The sequence below is a fragment of the Hyaloscypha bicolor genome, assembly GCF_002865645.1.
Source record: "Hyaloscypha bicolor E unplaced genomic scaffold K444scaffold_135, whole genome shotgun sequence".
Classification (NCBI taxonomy): domain Eukaryota; kingdom Fungi; phylum Ascomycota; class Leotiomycetes; order Helotiales; family Hyaloscyphaceae; genus Hyaloscypha; species Hyaloscypha bicolor.
In genome coordinates, this window is record NW_020194637.1 from 269057 (window position 1) to 286420 (window position 17364).

Below are 17364 nucleotides of genomic sequence, written 5' to 3' on the forward strand. Positions count from 1 at the left end.
TGTGATTTTATTTTTCTTTTGAATTCAATCCATTTTTCTCGAGGTTTTATGATTTTCATGCGCAATAACATTATGAGACAACCAAATTAGGTCCTGTAAAACCGAGCATTATATCTTCAAGTGGATTGCAAGGAACTAAACAAATTTAAGCCTCACAAATCAAAGGGTCTCAGGGCATCTTCCCCGAAGTTGGCTCTAAAAACGAAAATATTGGAATTCGTGGACTAATATAATGTCACGTGCTACGCACAGGCGTATATATAGCTTCTTCACCGCCCTTAGGGCACCATCATTCATACATATTTACACAAACACACCACATTCCACTTCCATAGCTTGTCCAGGCCGTGACATATAAGCATGTCCTCTGAGAGGTCTAATACACTTTACCAAGAGCCCGTCGTCTCGGTCGAAAGATCATCTAGAGATCTCGGTGAGAAACCAAGTCGAGGTAATCGTCCACCAGGCGCTGGAGTTTTGCAAACCATGAATCTATCCCTGATACGCAGGTTCAGTCATCTATTATTGCTGAACCTGACAGCGATGTGCGACCTCCTTTGAGCCAGCTAGTTGAGAGCCAAGACAAATTACGTTATTGGCACAAGCTAATGACTGTCTCGCGATGGGTGTCTCTAGAAACAGCTCAGGGAAGATTTCCATTTGTGTTGCTTACGAGAAAAGAGAATCTGAGTCCCAAAAGTTGCACTCGAAAGCACCTTTATTGAGCACTGAGGCGGCGGAGCCCATGAGAAACACGGATTTGTAGGGGCGCGAATCTAATGAATCCGCAGCAAAAGATATATGGTTATCAACAGAAACGGGTAGTAATAGACAAGTCGTAACAAACCTTTCTACGCTTGGAAAATGATGACCACGCCACGAAGCGGGTCCCTGGAAAGGGCGCAGATGAGACCCATGTGACTGAAGTGCGAGAATCCAAAGGTCGAGAATTGCACACCGAAGAATCTTCAGTGAGCCCAGGTGGCGTGGGCTCACAGGAAACACAGAAGTTAAAGAGAGTGAATCAGATGAATCTATCCATAACACCAGAGCTATCGACATTAACAGGGGTGGGTAATAACGTTGAGGTACTCGATCAAAACTCCGGAGTTGAGTTTAAGTCACAAGTTGACCCAAGCAAAACCGGTGATTCATCTACACAATCGAAGGATCTCCTGGATACATTCGATAGAATGTTTTCCCAGCGGAATTCTCGGATATCGAGGCATCAAACACATAGTGAAGGAATCCAGTTTAAAGGTACAAACACGAAGACTCCATTTATAGACAAGAACTAAACCTTCAATTTTATCTATGTTATCATAAGTTCTTACCATAAAAACTCCTCTCCCACGCTCTAGATAATTAAATATCCCGTCCCAAGCTTGTATAATCTTGACGTATTTTCCGTCCACAATAAATTAATTCTCTCGTGTACATCAGATCAATTTAGTCATTGACCACCCACCCAAAGAAACGCGGGCACCAACAATCATACAGGTCCCCGCGAGGATACAGCAAGCAGAAAACAACTGCAATCCCAAGAAAGACCCTTCTTCTGCAAGGATAGCTCCCTCAATCGGCAATCCAGTAAGACAGCTGCAATGTGTAAGAGACAAGTGCAAAACGCAGGAATAGGATAGAACTCACCTAAAAGCCATGACTAATTGAAAAGTTCCAAAGCGCGTTCCAAGAGTTTTCAAACTTCCTGACTTCGCCGTGCAGGGCATTAACAGGCTGATGAAACCACCGCTGGTGTACCCATATACTGTTGCAAATACAACCAACGCAGCATGTGAAGCATAATAGTCAAAAGGGATCCATAGAGCGAAGATGCTCACCGCCGATGAGAGTGAAATGGCCGACATCATGTTGAAATAACCGTACTTGTCTGCGAGCGCCGCCATGATCACACGGCCAGGAATGGAGCCAGCGCTGGAGGAAGTAATTAGCGGCTATCTAATCATATGATTCTGTTTATTTGAAAGGGAAACTTACTTGATGATGGAGATTAGGTAAATAGACATTGAACCAGAAAACGACGAGGTAGCTTGTGCCATGCTAGGAAGGTAATCAAATGGCGCCCAGAGTCCCCACCTATAGATACGTCAGCAGTGAAAACTATACCATAGAGGAAACTAACATAACAAGGAATGCCCCGATGGTGTAAAGTGCGAACCCCTTGTCGTTGAGCAATGTGAAGTCAATCCATTTTCCTTTTGAGTTCCAAGGCTTTGGTGGGAGACGCGCCGTGATAAGGCAACAAGAAATCGCCAGGAGTATCCCAATGAGCAACGCTGTGTATCGAACGGCACCGTAGAATCCGATATCTTCTGTGACTTTATTGACGAAGAGCGGGAAGATTACACCACCTGCTACACATCAGCAACTTCGACTTGCCGTTCATTAGGCACTTACCTAAACTGCTCCCACCCGTCACAATGCCAAGAGCGAGGCCCCGCCGCCGCACAAACCACTGCCCAGCACAGACAAAAGATGCTGTAAAAATCCCACAAGCTCCAATTCCAAAGCCTAGTCCTTGCGCTAGGATGATCTGGTAGTACTTCGTGCTGAGACTGGTCATGCAAAGCGAGAACACACAAAGCACACTGGACGGTAGCAAGACAGGTCGCGGCCCGTACGTGTCAATGATTCGTCCAAAGAGCGGGCCTGGGAGCCACATCAAACAGAGCTGGAGAGCGAAGATCCATGATATTGTTGAGGGGCTGTATTCGCTGAGGATATTGGCTTGGTAGAAGGTTTGGAACACGCCTACCCTATTTCCTTGCTTAGTTTTTGAAATCTTAAGATGTGCGCAGGAGATAGTTACGCATTCAAAAAGCCGAATGTGCTGAAGAGGCCACAAGAGCAGCCGATGATGGAAAGCCAGCCTGCCAGGCCTCCCTCAGGAGGGATGCCCTCCATTTTTTCGCCCACGTCGATAATTACTTCGGTCGTTGAGGGGGCGGGCAGCGATGTGTCGGGTGTTTCCACTGGCATGATGAAAACACTTAACGGAAAATTAAGTGTGAAGAGTACTTGCTTTAGAGTTTTGCCATGGCCTCAGCTACTTAATCAATGGGATGGCAAAGCAGGAAGTGGGTGCTATTTATTGCCACGAAAGACTCGGGATTGAGGACCCAAGCAGTGACATCTCAAAGCTCATATGACAACATGTGCTAGCATAAGCGGAGTTAGAACGTTAATAACCAGGAGATACTGCTATTGGAAATCACGAAGCGTTCCTCTTGATAATCGTTTTGTGGAGGGGAAAGCAGCAGGCTCGCCGGCCGCGCCAAACGGGAATAGCGGAACGGACGGAACTGGCGGATGGGGACTCACATTTCCCGCTCTTAACTCCCACCCTTGCACTCTACCGAGAATGTAGTTGATTCTTAGTAGAATTGTTATAGTTCTTTAGTAATAGACTTCCTTTTCTCCATACTTAACTCCTTTTATTAAGGAGTTATAATACTATCTACCACTACCACTATTTATTATTCTTATCACTGGCGAGGTTCCCCAGTGCCCTCCCATATTAACTTCCCCCGAGTAGCCTACAGTCACCTGAGTGTTTGGTCGTCTACAATCCTGGGAGGAAGTTCAACTGTTAGGAGGTGACTTCATAGTGCGAAGTAGCGATCAAGTCGAGGTCGGAGGCGGATCTGGCGCGCTTACCTTCCGTGCATTCTCGAATGTCACTCCTTCACAAAGGTGTAGAAGGGACAAACTACCGCGATCCTCTGCGCGAATTTCTTTCGCACCATTCAGAGAGCGTATTTCCGAGCTCATAGGAGCTATTGAGGGTTCCCTTCTGCTGTGCCAAGGTTTCTTTTTGTCGTTCTCTTCGATAGCGACCGCTGGTCTATCGATACTCAACCTGCATCTCCCCTGCATCGTCGAGCTCAATCTCCGAGTGGAGTCGCTTCGATCGCCTCTGAACTCCGTCATGCCCCCCTTTTCTCTGTCCTGTTGTTGAACTGTTGCTGCTCATCTGATCTTTCTGTGGTTGTTGTGATGTGTTATGCTGGAGCGAACCAGTTTTTGATGATGATGGTTCTAGAGCTGTCGCAGAAATATTCTGGATGAGTCCAGTGCATGTTGGCAAATTTCCTGTGTGGTTATCATCTTGGGATTTCATCCCCACGGATCTGCGAGCTCGGGTTGTCATGGTAGGAGCAGCAACGCGTTTGTCACTTGATCCATCGCCGACAGCTGTCTGAAAGACGCTAAAAACATGCTGGCCCGAAGTTTCGGCACATTCGTATGCAGTAATGCCATTTGAGTCCTTGTTCTCTACATCAGCGCCATGCTTGATGAGACGTTCGATGGCTCGCTCAACCGCCTGCTTGTGATCTTTCGATGAGACCTTCCCATATTGGTCTACCAATAGATGGAGAGCCGTGGTATAGATTGCACCCTGTAAAGGAATTTTCTGATTTGGGTCTGCACGATATTTGAGCAATAAATCGAGGACATTCTCCCAGCTCGCTTCTGGATAACTTGTACCGATACGAAGGTAGTGCTGGAATGTGTGCCCCCAAATCGTTTGCTCTCTCCCATTGTCAAACCAGCTTTCATTGAGTTCCAATTTTTTCTTGAGGAGTAGCTTGAGAATTTTGAGATCCACGGGTTCGTGGGCCCAACCGGGTGGGTTCATGGCGTAGAATAGAAGGGGCGGCCGACGTTCTTTGTTGACGAGTTGAGAGGTTGATTTCTGTTCCACGTAGAGCTTCAGCTTGCAGCAAACTGCAAGACATAAGATGTCCATTCCATGCACCTGATGAGAGGTCTTGTGATAATAGAACTTGGAAACCCAGTCAGGATCAGCATGTGTCAGAACTCGGTTGAGTTCATCGATGTATGCCGTCTGGGGTATGCGGAGTTGAGTCTCCAGAATTTGAGCGTAGTTGAAAAACTTCGTTATGGCGTTGTCTGGGGCCCTGCGTTTAATCTCTTCTTCATATTCAGCTTCGTCTCTTTCATCATGATCGTCAAAGAAAGACTTTTGAGTCAAGCTTCTCGGAGACTGGCTTTTTTCGCTCCCACTCTCATCTTTTGGTTCGCGGACTTCTTTTAGCATGAGAGTCTTGGCGGCTGCCCAATGAGGAATATGAGAAACTTGGCATTTCAGAAGCCGGAGGTAAGAGGCCATCAGCAACTTATCGGCTGAAGCAACTATCTCCATTCCTGAACTGGTGATTCTATCACGGATCCTCTGCTGTACTTCTGTTTTCTTGAGAAACTCTTTCAGTGTAATATGTATGAATGTCACATTTTCCCTTCTCAAGGGATCCCATCGTCTTAAAGCATATTTTCTGTTCCGAATTTGTATCAAATTTCGACAGCGCCGTTTTAGATGATCTCTCATCAATTCTAGCTTTTGGAACAAGAACTCGTCGTGACCGGCTCCGGAGTGGTACTCGACCTCACAAGTTACGGCTTCCTCGGGCTGCTGGGCTGCAACCAGAAATTGCAAGAGTGTGAGTGTGCACTTATCGCCAGGAGCACGGAGGAGAAGACGGAAGTATTTGAATACCGCATGGAGGTCTCTTACCGGTATCTCGCTGATGATATGCTCGTATAGATTTTCGAGTTCAGGAGGGAGCGCTTTGAGACGTGATTGAAGTTGTGATTCCTCTTGGCATTCTTCCAGACCCGATTCCAGATCAGCGACAACAAGCTTGGCCCAAATGAAAACCCCCTCTGCGTTTCCGACTATATTTGAAACGAGCTGATCCCCAAAGATCCTGTGGCTCTTAGAGCTCAATGAGATTGATCTCCTCACTGCGTCGTTGAGGTGGTCTTGGACATACTTCTGGATATCGTCCCTCGTCCACTCATGGAGTTCTAGCGAGGGTCGTTGAAGAGACGGTTTCAAACGTCCCATTATGTCATGGATATATCGACTTGCAATACAAATTTTGACCTTGAGCCCGCTCGCCTGCATCTTGCCAAGCCAAGAAAGCACAAAGCCGAGGGTTTGGCCAGAATCTCCCTGACATTCATCGAAGCCATCGACAAATAAGCAAATTCTCCCATGCACATACTTCTGCTCCGAAATTTTCATAAGAGAATCTTTCAGATGTTCGAGGGACCATGGCGAGGTCAAATTTCCAGAGGTACCGCAACAACGAGGTAGCACCTGTTGAGTAAAGAGGTTGGAAATTTTCCTCTGCAAATTAGGGAAGGAGCTCAGGAGTTGGTAAAGAATGTAATGGAGTAACCCATCAAGACTTCTTTCTTGCGGTGTGGACAGCTCGCTCATGTCGTAAAAATAGTAACATAATAGCTTGTAGGCTAAAACACCCGCTTCTGTTGCTATGCATTTTTGTGTGCGTTCATCATTGACGATGAATTTCATCAATGTTGATTTTCCAGACCCTGGCCGCCCTGTTATCCAATAAACGCCGTTGTGACTTTTCTCTAGCCAATTGACGAAATTGTGTTTCTTCTCGGTCCAGATCCATCCGAAGGTATCCTCATGAGGTGATGGTATCGTAGCCTCGCGAGGGTTCGCCGCGAAAGGTTCAAGGCTTTTCAAGATTTCTGTTAACTATTAGTGGTAAACTAGGTCGAATACTTCCTCTATGGTTTACCATCCATGTTGCTGTAGCTTATACCTAACGCAACTTGTCAGATTTAGTGGACGGTTGGATGAGTAGCGGATACCTGGAAGGGAAGAAATTGGCTTCAATCGACAAAATCAGATATATTTTATGGACCACTCTATGAATGACAGGCTCGAGGACTTACTAAGGTCTCAAACTGTGAAACCTTTCCTGTAAGCCAGAGTCATCAAGAGGAGAAACATCGGTGACCCTGTTCAACCCACTCCCAGGGAACTCCGGTAGTTGAGGCTCACCTTCTGCAAGCTGCTCCGAACAAATCCGTATCTTCAAATTCACTTCCCCTATATTCAAAAATTTCTCAGCAGCATCTTTGATCGCGTTGAGTTCCTTCGCTTCGTCTAGAGCAATGTTGCCAATGTTCGGAACGTTGAAACGAAAGTACCGCTGAGAGCGGGCTGCTTGTGCTCCGTCCCTCCTGAAGAAGGAATCCGCCTCTTTTTCAGTCTCGGTTGCGAGATCTGCCAGCTGTTTTCCAACGTTCGCGAAGTTGGGATTGAATAAGTTGCCGGATAAGAGTCCTGTTCCGAGGCTAAGAAGAAGAGTTTCTCGCCCAGGAAACATGTCAGCCCCTTCTATGTGAACAAGTTGTACTGGATTGTTGCAGAGCAGGCCCCCGTCGGAGTAGATATCCTCGCCAATTGTAAGAGGTTCGAAAAAGGTTGTGGCTGCAGATGTTCCCCGACATGCCTGCCAAATTTTCAAGGTCTCAAGTCTAAGTTCCGCAAGTTAGCTTCAAAATATAATTGGCTGGGAGGAAATGGTATCGAACTTCTCGTTTGGCCTTTCAAAGTTTCTGTAGGACCTGAAAATTGTAGTATGCCCCAGTATGTTTTGGAGATGAGAGACCACGAAGCTGTGTCAATTATTAGCAAGCTTGGGAAAGTATTTTAAGGCGAAGCGGTGGCACTTTACACTTTGCAAGGGCCGCTTTCCTCGTAAAGCAATGCTTCGTCTGGGCCCACTCCCAAAGTGGAACCAGCAGCTTCAAGGATTTCTCTGATGGCTTGCTCAAGTGGTTCCACTTTGAAATTTGGACCAACAAAAGGGCCTCCAACAGCTTTAGAGAACATGTTTTTGGGCGTGAATGCTCTTTGGGAAAGCTTCATGTAGGCTTCTTTACATTTGTCGAGAGGCATTCGAAGTCGGCCAAGCATGATTGCAATAAGGCTTGAACAGAATTAGCCAGGCATGCACGCGAACGGATTGTATTCCTTACCCTCCGGTACTTGTACCTCCAATAATATCGAACATCTGCCAAGGTTCCTGACGTGGAAGACCAACTTTCCGTCTTTCCTCGTTAGCAACCTCCATTACTTGCTCAAGAATCACCAGAGCAGCCAAGCCGCGAACGCCCCCTCCATCTGCGCAGATTATTGTTAGCTGAAGCTAATTTTTTTTTAAAAAGATTGGAAGGCAAAAGCGGATTTTACCAATGGATAGCAGCTTTACCAAACCTTGTGAGGATGCCATGATGTGGAGTTCAAGAGCTCAAAGAGGTGTAAAGTCTGGTGAAAGCTGAAAGGTTTGCCACTTTCCGGAACCCAGCGTTTAGGGACGATCCGCGGGCGGCATCTTAGATTGACGGAGGAGTCCGCACACCATCACACTGACCGAGCGCAGGGGGGGAAGCAAGCTGGCTGGACAGTTGGTGGTGGAGGCTTTGCCATTTTCGAGGCTTTTCTGGCGCCTCATCTGCATCTCAAACGAATAGCAGACCACTGTGAAGCGCCTGCCAAGCAACGAACTCACGGGCTGTCGGTGAGGCTTCCAGCGGTAGCCACACACCCAAAACCACATGAAGAGTTGGGAACAGCATCACAAGGCTGGGAGAACGATCTGTTGAGCGACGGCTTTACGTTTCATATAGCAAAGGCTACAATCATGCGGAAAATTTGGAAAAATCATATTGGTATTAACTAGCAGCTCCAAACTCCTTCCGCACACGGATACAGGCCCAGTATCTATGTATAGAAGATGTGAATAGCACGTAACGATCGATCAAGCAAGGAAAGCGGTTTCAGATAACGTATCGTTCGCACCTGAAGGTGAGGTCGACCATGGTGGGGCTTCATACCAAGTAATTTTACTTGTGACTTTGTCAACATGGAACCAGTTCCCCTTTGCCTCGTCTCTTTTCCAGAACTCATGGAACTTCTTGTCATGACAGTCAGCAGTTGCGATGAGTGGTTTGTCAATCGCCTTTGGCCGTCTCTTGCGCTTGCCCTTCTTTGTCTTTCGAGTGGGTTGGTATATTGGATCGCGGACGTCTGCTTCGATTGCGGCAGATTCACGCGAGATGGCCTGGATATCGAGGCTTTTCGAAGACAGCGATATAGAAGAGCTTGCGCGTAAAAGTGTCGATGTGCAAGGAGAGTCGTCCCTGTCCATGCCTGAGAATAAAAGCTCCTCTTCCGTACCGGCGGGAGAGCGCCTCGAAGGTTGTTGACCTTCCGGGATTACTCTCGACGTTTCTGGGTCTTGGAAGACTATTGGGTGCTCCTCGGCTGAAGCTGCAGAAAGAGAGTTGGAGTCTGAGGAGAAAAGATTTCCATTGGCGTCTGGGTTTTCCCGTTCGAGAGGGATCCCATCGTTCAATAAATTGGCTGCTACGCATCGACATGGGCACCCGACTCTGGCGTTACGAACCTTGGGTAAACGATGTAATTCTTCGGGTTCTCCTGTTAGTGAGGACGATTGCGGTTCCAGGTGAGTTCGTTTGTTCCCCTTGAAAATCGGTTGCTTCGAATCGTCTATCGCGAGTGTGACAGAGCTCAGCAAATTAAACTTGTCCCGTTCCGGGATCTTAATGATAACAGGTGCCGTCGAATCACTTGGATCCTCGCCACAGAAAAAGCCCGCCTGGTCTCTTATGCGGCGGGAATCAAACGTGTTCAACGCCTTTTCTTTATCATGCTGTCTCTTCCTTTCCGAGCTCGAGCCCAGTTGGACAGCAAGTTGACCTTTAATATCTGCCAGAGATGGCATCCGAGGACTCCCGGAAAGATAATCCTCATCTGCTACCCGTCCCACAGGCAATAAAAAGTCGTCCTTGATGCCTCCTTGGAATGATTTCCAACGAGGCAGTTCAGTCTTCAATGTACCGTTGTTGATCCCGTTCTGGAACTGCTGGTTTTGATGGTCCGGAGTATTCTGGTTCTGTTCGTACCCAAAGAGCAAGTCGAAGTCTGCATCTTTGGCGATCCAGAAAACCGTTCGCTGCTGGTACCTTCCCAAGCCTTCACAGACCCATACCAGCCAACAGTCGCGGTCGACATCTTCTTTTGTATTATTGTCTAGAATTCGAAGTCGATTCTTCGCAAACTGTGAGGAGACATAATTTCGATTGCATGATTCGTTGAAGAGCGCAACTGTTTCGATCTGTTCAGCGTGCTGGTAGCTTGCTCCCTGCACAATCCTGAGCAGGAATGCATACGTAGTCTATAAATCTCAAGTGTGAGCGTTTGAAGGGCGATCTTCGAATTCTACAGAAGGGATTTGGTGAAAGCTCACTGTGCTCCTTTCCCTATTTTCTTTTCCATCGCTCCGATTTTTGCCTAGAGAGGGGCCTCGGAAGTTGAATATCTGCATAGAAAGAACCCAGATAAGGCCGTAGAACTACTCTGTGACGAGAAACAGCAGAAGGGAAATTTCGGCAAGTCATGAAGAAAAGATTCTGTTGACCATTGGAAGAAGATGGCCAACTGTGTCGAGAAAAAACGGAGAGAAACTAGGCAGCAAGGGCTTCAAAGGAGGGCGGCGATTGAGAGATTAGACAGACGAAATCGACCCGGAGGCACTGTGGACGACATTCGGCAAGGCGATCGAGGGGGTGGGCACAAACCTAGGCTGACACATGTTTTCTGATTTCGCTCACCGAGACATGCTGTGTAGGCTATGTCCAAGCCTATCGAATTCCCTGTGTGGCATGCGAAGGTGCATAAGAAAATCATTTGTGTCACCCCAAGGCGGAAAATCCTCGATATAATTGGATCCATTCTCGAGTTGCCTTTCAACAGTTCCCGCTTTGTATCAGCTGAGGGTGTGTGTGACGTGGTCTTAGCGCGTGTGCCCTATTGAGACCTTGGTGACGCCCAGGAAATCGACCGATCATCATCCTGTTACGCTCAAGCCTCAAGGTGACCCGCTCGAGTTGCCCACACTTCCAACAAATACCACCTGAACGCTTGCGAAACTTGAATGATCGCTGGTCAGCCTCCTCTTCTTCGTCATTAGGGGGAAGACTTACGCAGCAGTTGCTGCAAATATCTCAATCCTTCTTGCTTTGGTAGCCAACGCCAGAACCAAAGAAAACATAAAAGTAAAAACACAAACTAGACCAAGTCGAATCTTGACACTGTGAATAACATACAGGACAATGATGGAGATCATAGGCGCTAATGAAGATGCAACGGTTCCGATAACGCCGATCGTTGCATGAATATGCTCATCCGAATAATAATATAGGGAACTTTTGTTTCCAGGCCCAGACTGACTTTCAGGATCGAGAGGAGCTGGGGTCTAAAAATTCTGCGGCTAAGCAAGCACGTTCCAAGCCATCATGGAACCATTTAATACACACCTTGTGGCGATACCAAAACTTGTGGAATAGCTTCAGAAAAGGCCCGGAAAGGAACTGGCTCAGGAAGTCGTCCTCTCCGGGGCTTTCGACAGGGCTCACAAAATCTCCCTCGCATCTGGCGTCATATGCGGAGGGCTGGACGAACCCCCCGAGGTCTCGACCGATAAACCCACAACCACCACCAAGATGAGGACTTTCGATCCATTCACGAAGTGTCCGAACCTCAGAATCCTTCGGACGATTCAATGATGAAACCTGGTTATATTGTTGGAGAGAGGCATCTGTAAAGTTAGACGGTCTTGCATGTATAGGAATTTGGGCTTGTACAATATTCCCTCAACTTTCGTCTGATCTCCAGGGCTAATGCCCACTGCTCTCCTCCCAGTCCACAATTCTCTGATTGACTAAGATGCCACCATTCGAAAGCGTAGAGATGTCTTTCGTCCCCTTCGTCGGTATCTCGATCAGATTTGGCCACTTTCTGGTATTGAGACTCCAGATGGACAAGCTCCGCTTGAAGGTACAAGAGATCTCGGGCGGCTGAAGCCTGGAATTGACGAAATATTGGATAGCTCTTTGTTACCATGAAATTCGAAAGCTTGATGTACCCCATGATTGAGGCTATCCTCTTGCTGGTGAGTTTCTCGATGAACACTTTCGCTCCTTTAAGAACGGCAGGAGATTCGATGAATACATGTAATGCGAATGTGGAGGTGGAAGTGGGCAACTAAGAAGCATGCTCAGCCACCCTCCTCTGGTCTCGTTGGCCAATTGTCACCGTAAACCGCCGCTGGCTATGAGCTGGCTGTCCAAGCAGCTCCTCATCCGGCAGCAGCACCTTGGATTTGCCGCGCCAGCACCAACAAGCACACACCACCACAAAATCAGGTTGGACAAGGGCCACTGGTCTGAGAAGAAAACTTCAACATTCGTTCCGCCGACGTCGACACCACACCTCGCCAAACATTCCACACTCCAAAATACAACTCACCTTCTCTTCTCTCCACGTCAACAACAACGACCATCACCGTCTCTATTACACACAAAGGACATGCTCCACCTACCCTTTCCATCGCATTACACAGTTCAGTCGTTGATCCTGCAGCTGTAGCGGTACGCTGACGTTGCCGTCATGCTTCAGCATACGGAGCACAACAACTGATAATCTTGCAATTATCGCAGTTCCAAACCACACACCATTTATTCTTCATCATTGTCTTTTTCGACAATGGAGTCCGTTCAATATGCGAAAAGGAAGAGAGACGCTGTTGATCCAAGCGATAGCGATGACGAACACGCGCACTTAACTCGACAGTCAAGCACCTACCTCATTCCGAATAATTCGGAGACTGGTCAATGTAAGACCAATCGACCTCGCCGCGCAGGAGTCAACTACGATCCTAAACCTCAGAGCCGGGCGTCCACTTTCCCGCGAGGGGGGAAACGACCGAAAAACATACTTGTTCTTCATGAAGGCGAGAGAACGCAAACGCAGGTTCGGCAGTTGCCACCCAATGAACCACCACGATCCGCTTCCCTGGTCCTTCTTCCATCGGAGACTACAAGACCTCGGACAACCGACCCCAGTGGCGTTGAAGCGGAAGTTCCAGAAGTTCGAGAGCTTATCAGCGGGAAAGCCCGAAGCAACGACTTGGTAGTCAACAACCCAGCTCAGAGCACCGCACCTGCCACCGTCTCTGACATAACATTGGGCCTTGAGCTATCAGATTTCAGTAACAATTCTCTAGGTGCCAAACAAAAAAAGGCAGGGGTTCTCCTCACTCACTGGAGGCAAGGATCCGATGTTGAAGGGCACCGACCAGACAATAATTACGACAATTCGGGTTGCACCAGGGAACCTAAACCGTCGACTGCAAGGGCAAGTACAGTGAGAAAGATGAACCACAGTGCCACATCAACCGATTCGAGAATATCCCCCCAAAACCTAGAATGTGCCACCTCTAATGGCGGACCTTCGCACTCACCCAACCTTGTTAGAGAGGAAAGCCGTACTAGTTATGTCAAGTGCGACGTGAACGAGCGCAGCGAAGTCTCATTCGAAGACATTGACACGTCGATAGAGGAGTCGTCCGATGGGTCGTCGACACAAGATGAAGGAAGGGAAAGTGCACCAACACCTCCGCCGCCGCCCCAACATGGGTATCCAGGCACAGTGGATGGATATCGAGAGAACGTGCCGGTGCCAAATGCACCAAGATGGGAGGGGTCCGCGATCGTGTGGGATAATCATGACCACCCGGATTCCTCCCGTGTGCTCTTCGACTCTGGGTCTAAGCCAAATTTCGTTTCCTGGAAACTAGCCCTCCGACTAGGTTTCCAACCCACGCCGCTCCCAGAGGAACAGTGGAAGTTGTTCAGCACTCTTGAAGGTCAAAAAGATCTCGCCCAATATTATGTCAAACTTGATATCGAGATGAGATGTGTGAACTTCAATCGGGAAACGACTTACTTTCTGGTGGTAGAAACGGATGAGATTGATATCGTTCTTGGCCGACACTTTCTGGATCAATACGGGATCGCTAGGAGATTGGTCGCAAACGCTCAGACAAGGACTGCTAGCAACGCATTTGCAATCATTACTTCGAACCCCACTTCCGGTATGATCCTCTCAAAAGCATGTCCAGTTATGTGAATTCCGCTTACTCACATTCCCTTTCCAGAACAAATTCGAAGCGTCTTACTAGACAAAGAACGTCGAAAAAAGCTCGCCGAGAGAGCCAATGCGAATATAGAGGAGCAGACCCGAATGCTGAGGCGGGGCCCGGACGCACCTTCGAGGCAAGGCACATCTTATACCAGTTCGAGTAGTACGGCAGGTGTTCCGGGGGAAGGCGTATATGGGCCAAAGATGGCAACTTTCTTGAACAACTCTTTTGGGCCTGCCATGGGCCGAGACCAGGGGACCAACATGCGGAACCATAGGCAGGCATCAATGGGTAGCTCCTCTACCGACAATTCATCGTTCCGAGACTCCCTTGACTCATCGCCGACGAATTCGATACTTCCCAGTCCTGCCACAACATTCAGCTCGAAGTCGACAGGCAGTGCAAGCTCGGGCTATAGTCGCATGAAACAAAAGGTTGGCAATCCATTTCGCAGCAAAGGGAAAGGGAGGAAGAAGGGCGAAGAGTGAAGGAGGGTGGGGTGATTATATACAGATACGGGCCCACCTTACGGGTGTTCGGGAAAGCTGGTCTATAAGGCCCTCCTATGCCTAACATCAGTCATCACACGCCAATCGTTTGGTCTAGGCGGATCAACCGTGCCAGAACCTGGCATTTCGGCCTGGACCGGGTCCTTGACTTTCTCAGGGTCGGCAGTTATTCCCGGCGGCCCCACCACATCGTCGGGGCCACCCAGCCCTCTCATGAATCGCCATTGGCTCTCCGGGTCCAGGGTCTGCCAGCCCCAACGTCTGTCGCCTTATCAAAGTATCAAGGCGTAGATACCTAGGCTTTTTTTTTTTTCGCGACGTTGTTTGTTGTTTCTTCGATTTTCGTAAGGCACTGTTGCAGACATACTGCCACGTCAGTTGGGTAACCACGGTCGAGGCCGGGGCCCACTGCGTTGTCGGCTGGAGCTTAGGCCGGGAAGCTCCAGAACCAAACCCTGGCCAGAGAGAATCAGCCAGGTGGAAATACCCATGAAGGGGTGAGAATGAGAAGATGAGAAATGACTCCATGGCTTCTGGCTTCTAGTTTCGGCTCTGATTTGAGTTTTCTCGTTGGTGGTGGGCTGCATATTTCTGGTGTTGTTAATTGGCTTGGCTTGTGACTACGGTAGAACTGCAACACGGATTCCTGCATGTTAAATTTTTGCAGGACCACATATTCACATAGAAAGGTCGGCGTCTCGTTTTAGCGTCGGCAATTTTACAATGAATATTTTCTTCCGTCCTTTCGAAGAGCTGTCAGAAGATGAAGTCGCTGTTGCCTGTTTAGAGCATCTGCAATTTGGGAGGATGCCTATCCAGGTGACCAGAGTCACCCACACCTTGCACTTACCATTGTCCTATCAAATATCCCTGCTGCTCAATAGTACAAAGCCATCTTCACGCCTCAGAAATCGTTAATCTTGCTGCCGTAATTTGCTGTGTTACATTTTAATTAAACGGTGTCTCATCAAGCAGTCAGTCAGTGATCAGTTAAAGATACATCTCAGCTGACTGACTGATGTGTCTGATCGATCAGGAATGTCTTAACTAGATTTCCTTAACTATATATTATATCCTCACTAACTGACTGACTGATTAGCCACCGACTTACTGGACACTCTAACATGAACCCGCGTGCCGTGTAGAGTATAATCCTCTAACAACTAGTGCCTCTAAATACGACGTGGACCTCTCTGTTTCCTTTCGATATTTTGTAGAAAGGGGCTCTTTTCTTCCTCCAAGTTCAGGTTTTGGGAGGTATTACGTAGGTGTTCCAGGGTAGCGATCTGCCACCATATGATCCACTTGAAATGAGAGCGAAAGCCTGGAGTTCGGCTAGTTAACGCTCGATTTCAATGGGTTGCATCTGCTCGGTGTTCGGAGTTAGGGACTGATTTCACGAAATTCAAATTTTCTGGCTCTTTCTCCCTAGCATAATATATATCCACACCGTTTCTCTATCTTCCTTAAGTCAAAGTTAAATCCACAAAGGCCTTTTTTTATTCTTAATTGTATTACTCTTCATTATTCATTATCCTGTCAACATGGTAGCACCAACTGTAGATTGGAACAATGGAGACAAGTCTGACTCGTTCTCGGTTGGCGCCCACAAACTCTATCTCTCAGTCTCCGGCAGAGCAAACCTTAGTACTAACATGTACTTTAGGTCTTTTGTTATTCCAAATTTTAGGGTTTATATTCTAAAATTGGCCATTAACAAAGCCTTTTAGACTTACATCTCCCTTTGTCTAATCCCTTTGTACTAGAAATAATATTAAACTGGTTACTAGTAAAGGTCGTGGGATTTTTAATATTCCTATTATGAATTGCAGACAAACTACAGAACGCCGAACAAAGTATACTCAATTTAAGCCTCGCCTCAAAGTGATGTACCAACCGTGGTTATCGTATTACCCTCTCGGCACCTCCGGACCAGAAACGTGGTTGGTCTAATTGGCCTCACACTGTACACATGACTAACAAATCAATTCGCAGATAACATAGCACGAGAAACGCCCAATTACATTCTGCAAACAACAGGGGAAAAACTTGCTGCCCTCCATCTTGTGGATTGCACACACCTACTCGCCCTCACTCAGCCCGTCTCTTCAAATTTCCCTAGCCAAAAACAAACTCCATTGTGGCTCGTGAGCATAAAACCAAAGGTCGAGTCTCAACATTACTTCGTGGGGGAGGAAAGGGGAGGGTAAGAGGAGCTCGCTGCTGGATTCAAGAATACCATATGGGGAATAGCGAGAGCATGTCCTACCTCGCCGAGTCTTGCACATGACCCGAGATGAGCTAACATGGGAATTCAATACCACAACTGTCTGCAAATGTTCAGGTGCGCTCAAATCAGAAAGAGATGGCACATCATTAGCTAGCACACCACTAAAACGCAAGTCCAACTGGGCGATGGCTCGGTCCTACGAAGATCCCGAAAGGCGGCACCAGCATTGTGAGATATTGTAAGCAAATTCATGCTGAGAAATCTTACCTTGGAAAGGACAACTTACCGGCAATTTCCGGCTTGGGGAGTTCCCTTGCACTCCCTAGGTTTGGGAAATTCCTGGCAAGGGCTAGGAGAAATACATCATCGCGACCTCTTATGGCTTGCTTCTTGCCCTCTGAAAATCGCCCGACAACACTATGCCAGGCGCCTACTTGGTCATGGGCATCTGTGAATGGGAATGTCTACTTTTCGAGTTACTTCGAAGCATGCGGCCCCGTTGTCGAAATACGGTCAGCGGAACTCGTTGAAGTGGGGTGTGATCTGGCTACAGGCGGTACCTTTGGGAGGGTGGAAAATGGCAGTTCGTTGCCCTTCGCGGCACTTTATGCCGTTGCATATGTCAAGGTGGACACCCCTTTCAGAGATGGGAATGCAATTGTATCATGCAAAGACCTCGGGTTTGTCTCAACCTTCTACGCTGATGGCCCTGGTGTTGAAATTGGTACGCTACTATAGCTAGCTTACC

The 17364-nt window shown here is 47.8% G+C and overlaps 5 protein-coding genes across 5 annotated transcripts; all 5 read right to left on the minus strand.

The window, feature by feature from the left end:
- Nucleotides 1-1439: 1439 nt before the first annotated feature.
- On the minus strand, nt 1440-2925 carry K444DRAFT_539732 (MFS general substrate transporter; the record flags this gene model as incomplete). The annotated part of the gene is made up of 6 exons (XM_024875657.1): nt 1440-1599; nt 1651-1935; nt 1999-2097; nt 2144-2375; nt 2419-2777; nt 2831-2925. The coding sequence occupies 6 exons, from the start codon at nt 2923-2925 to the stop codon at nt 1440-1442; spliced, it is 1230 nt and encodes a 409-aa protein (XP_024731298.1).
- A 2575-nt stretch (nt 2926-5500) lies between these two features.
- On the minus strand, nt 5501-6553 carry K444DRAFT_699160 (uncharacterized protein; the record flags this gene model as incomplete). The annotated part of the gene is made up of 1 exon (XM_024887976.1): nt 5501-6553. A coding segment is annotated over one exon (1053 nt), but the record flags the coding sequence as incomplete, so codon positions are not given.
- Nucleotides 6554-6755: 202 nt separating this feature from the next.
- K444DRAFT_539667 (FabD/lysophospholipase-like protein) lies at nt 6756-8012 on the minus strand (the record flags this gene model as incomplete). The annotated part of the gene is made up of 4 exons (XM_024875647.1): nt 6756-7344; nt 7402-7485; nt 7545-7799; nt 7849-8012. Coding segments are annotated over 4 exons (1092 nt in total), but the record flags the coding sequence as incomplete, so codon positions are not given.
- A 467-nt stretch (nt 8013-8479) lies between these two features.
- On the minus strand, nt 8480-10646 carry K444DRAFT_128871 (uncharacterized protein). Its single transcript, XM_024870437.1, has 2 exons — nt 10143-10646; nt 8480-10070 (listed from the first exon to the last, which is right to left on the minus strand). The coding sequence occupies exons 1-2, from the start codon at nt 10218-10220 to the stop codon at nt 8631-8633; spliced, it is 1518 nt and encodes a 505-aa protein (XP_024731301.1). The 5' UTR covers nt 10221-10646; the 3' UTR covers nt 8480-8630.
- A 144-nt stretch (nt 10647-10790) lies between these two features.
- Nucleotides 10791-11821, minus strand: K444DRAFT_486938 (uncharacterized protein; the record flags this gene model as incomplete). The annotated part of the gene is made up of 4 exons (XM_024873129.1): nt 10791-10824; nt 10879-11124; nt 11210-11492; nt 11539-11821. Coding segments are annotated over 4 exons (846 nt in total), but the record flags the coding sequence as incomplete, so codon positions are not given.
- Nucleotides 11822-17364: the final 5543 nt, after the last annotated feature.

Coding starts and splice junctions, on each gene's coding strand:
- K444DRAFT_128871 (XM_024870437.1), bottom strand. CDS start 10,220: ATGCAGATATTCAACTTCCGAGGCCCCTCTCTAGGCAAAAATCGGAGC. Junction 10,071..10,142: donor AAAATAGGGAAAGGAGCACA/GTGAGCTTTCAC, acceptor TGAGATTTATAG/ACTACGTATGCATTCCTGCT.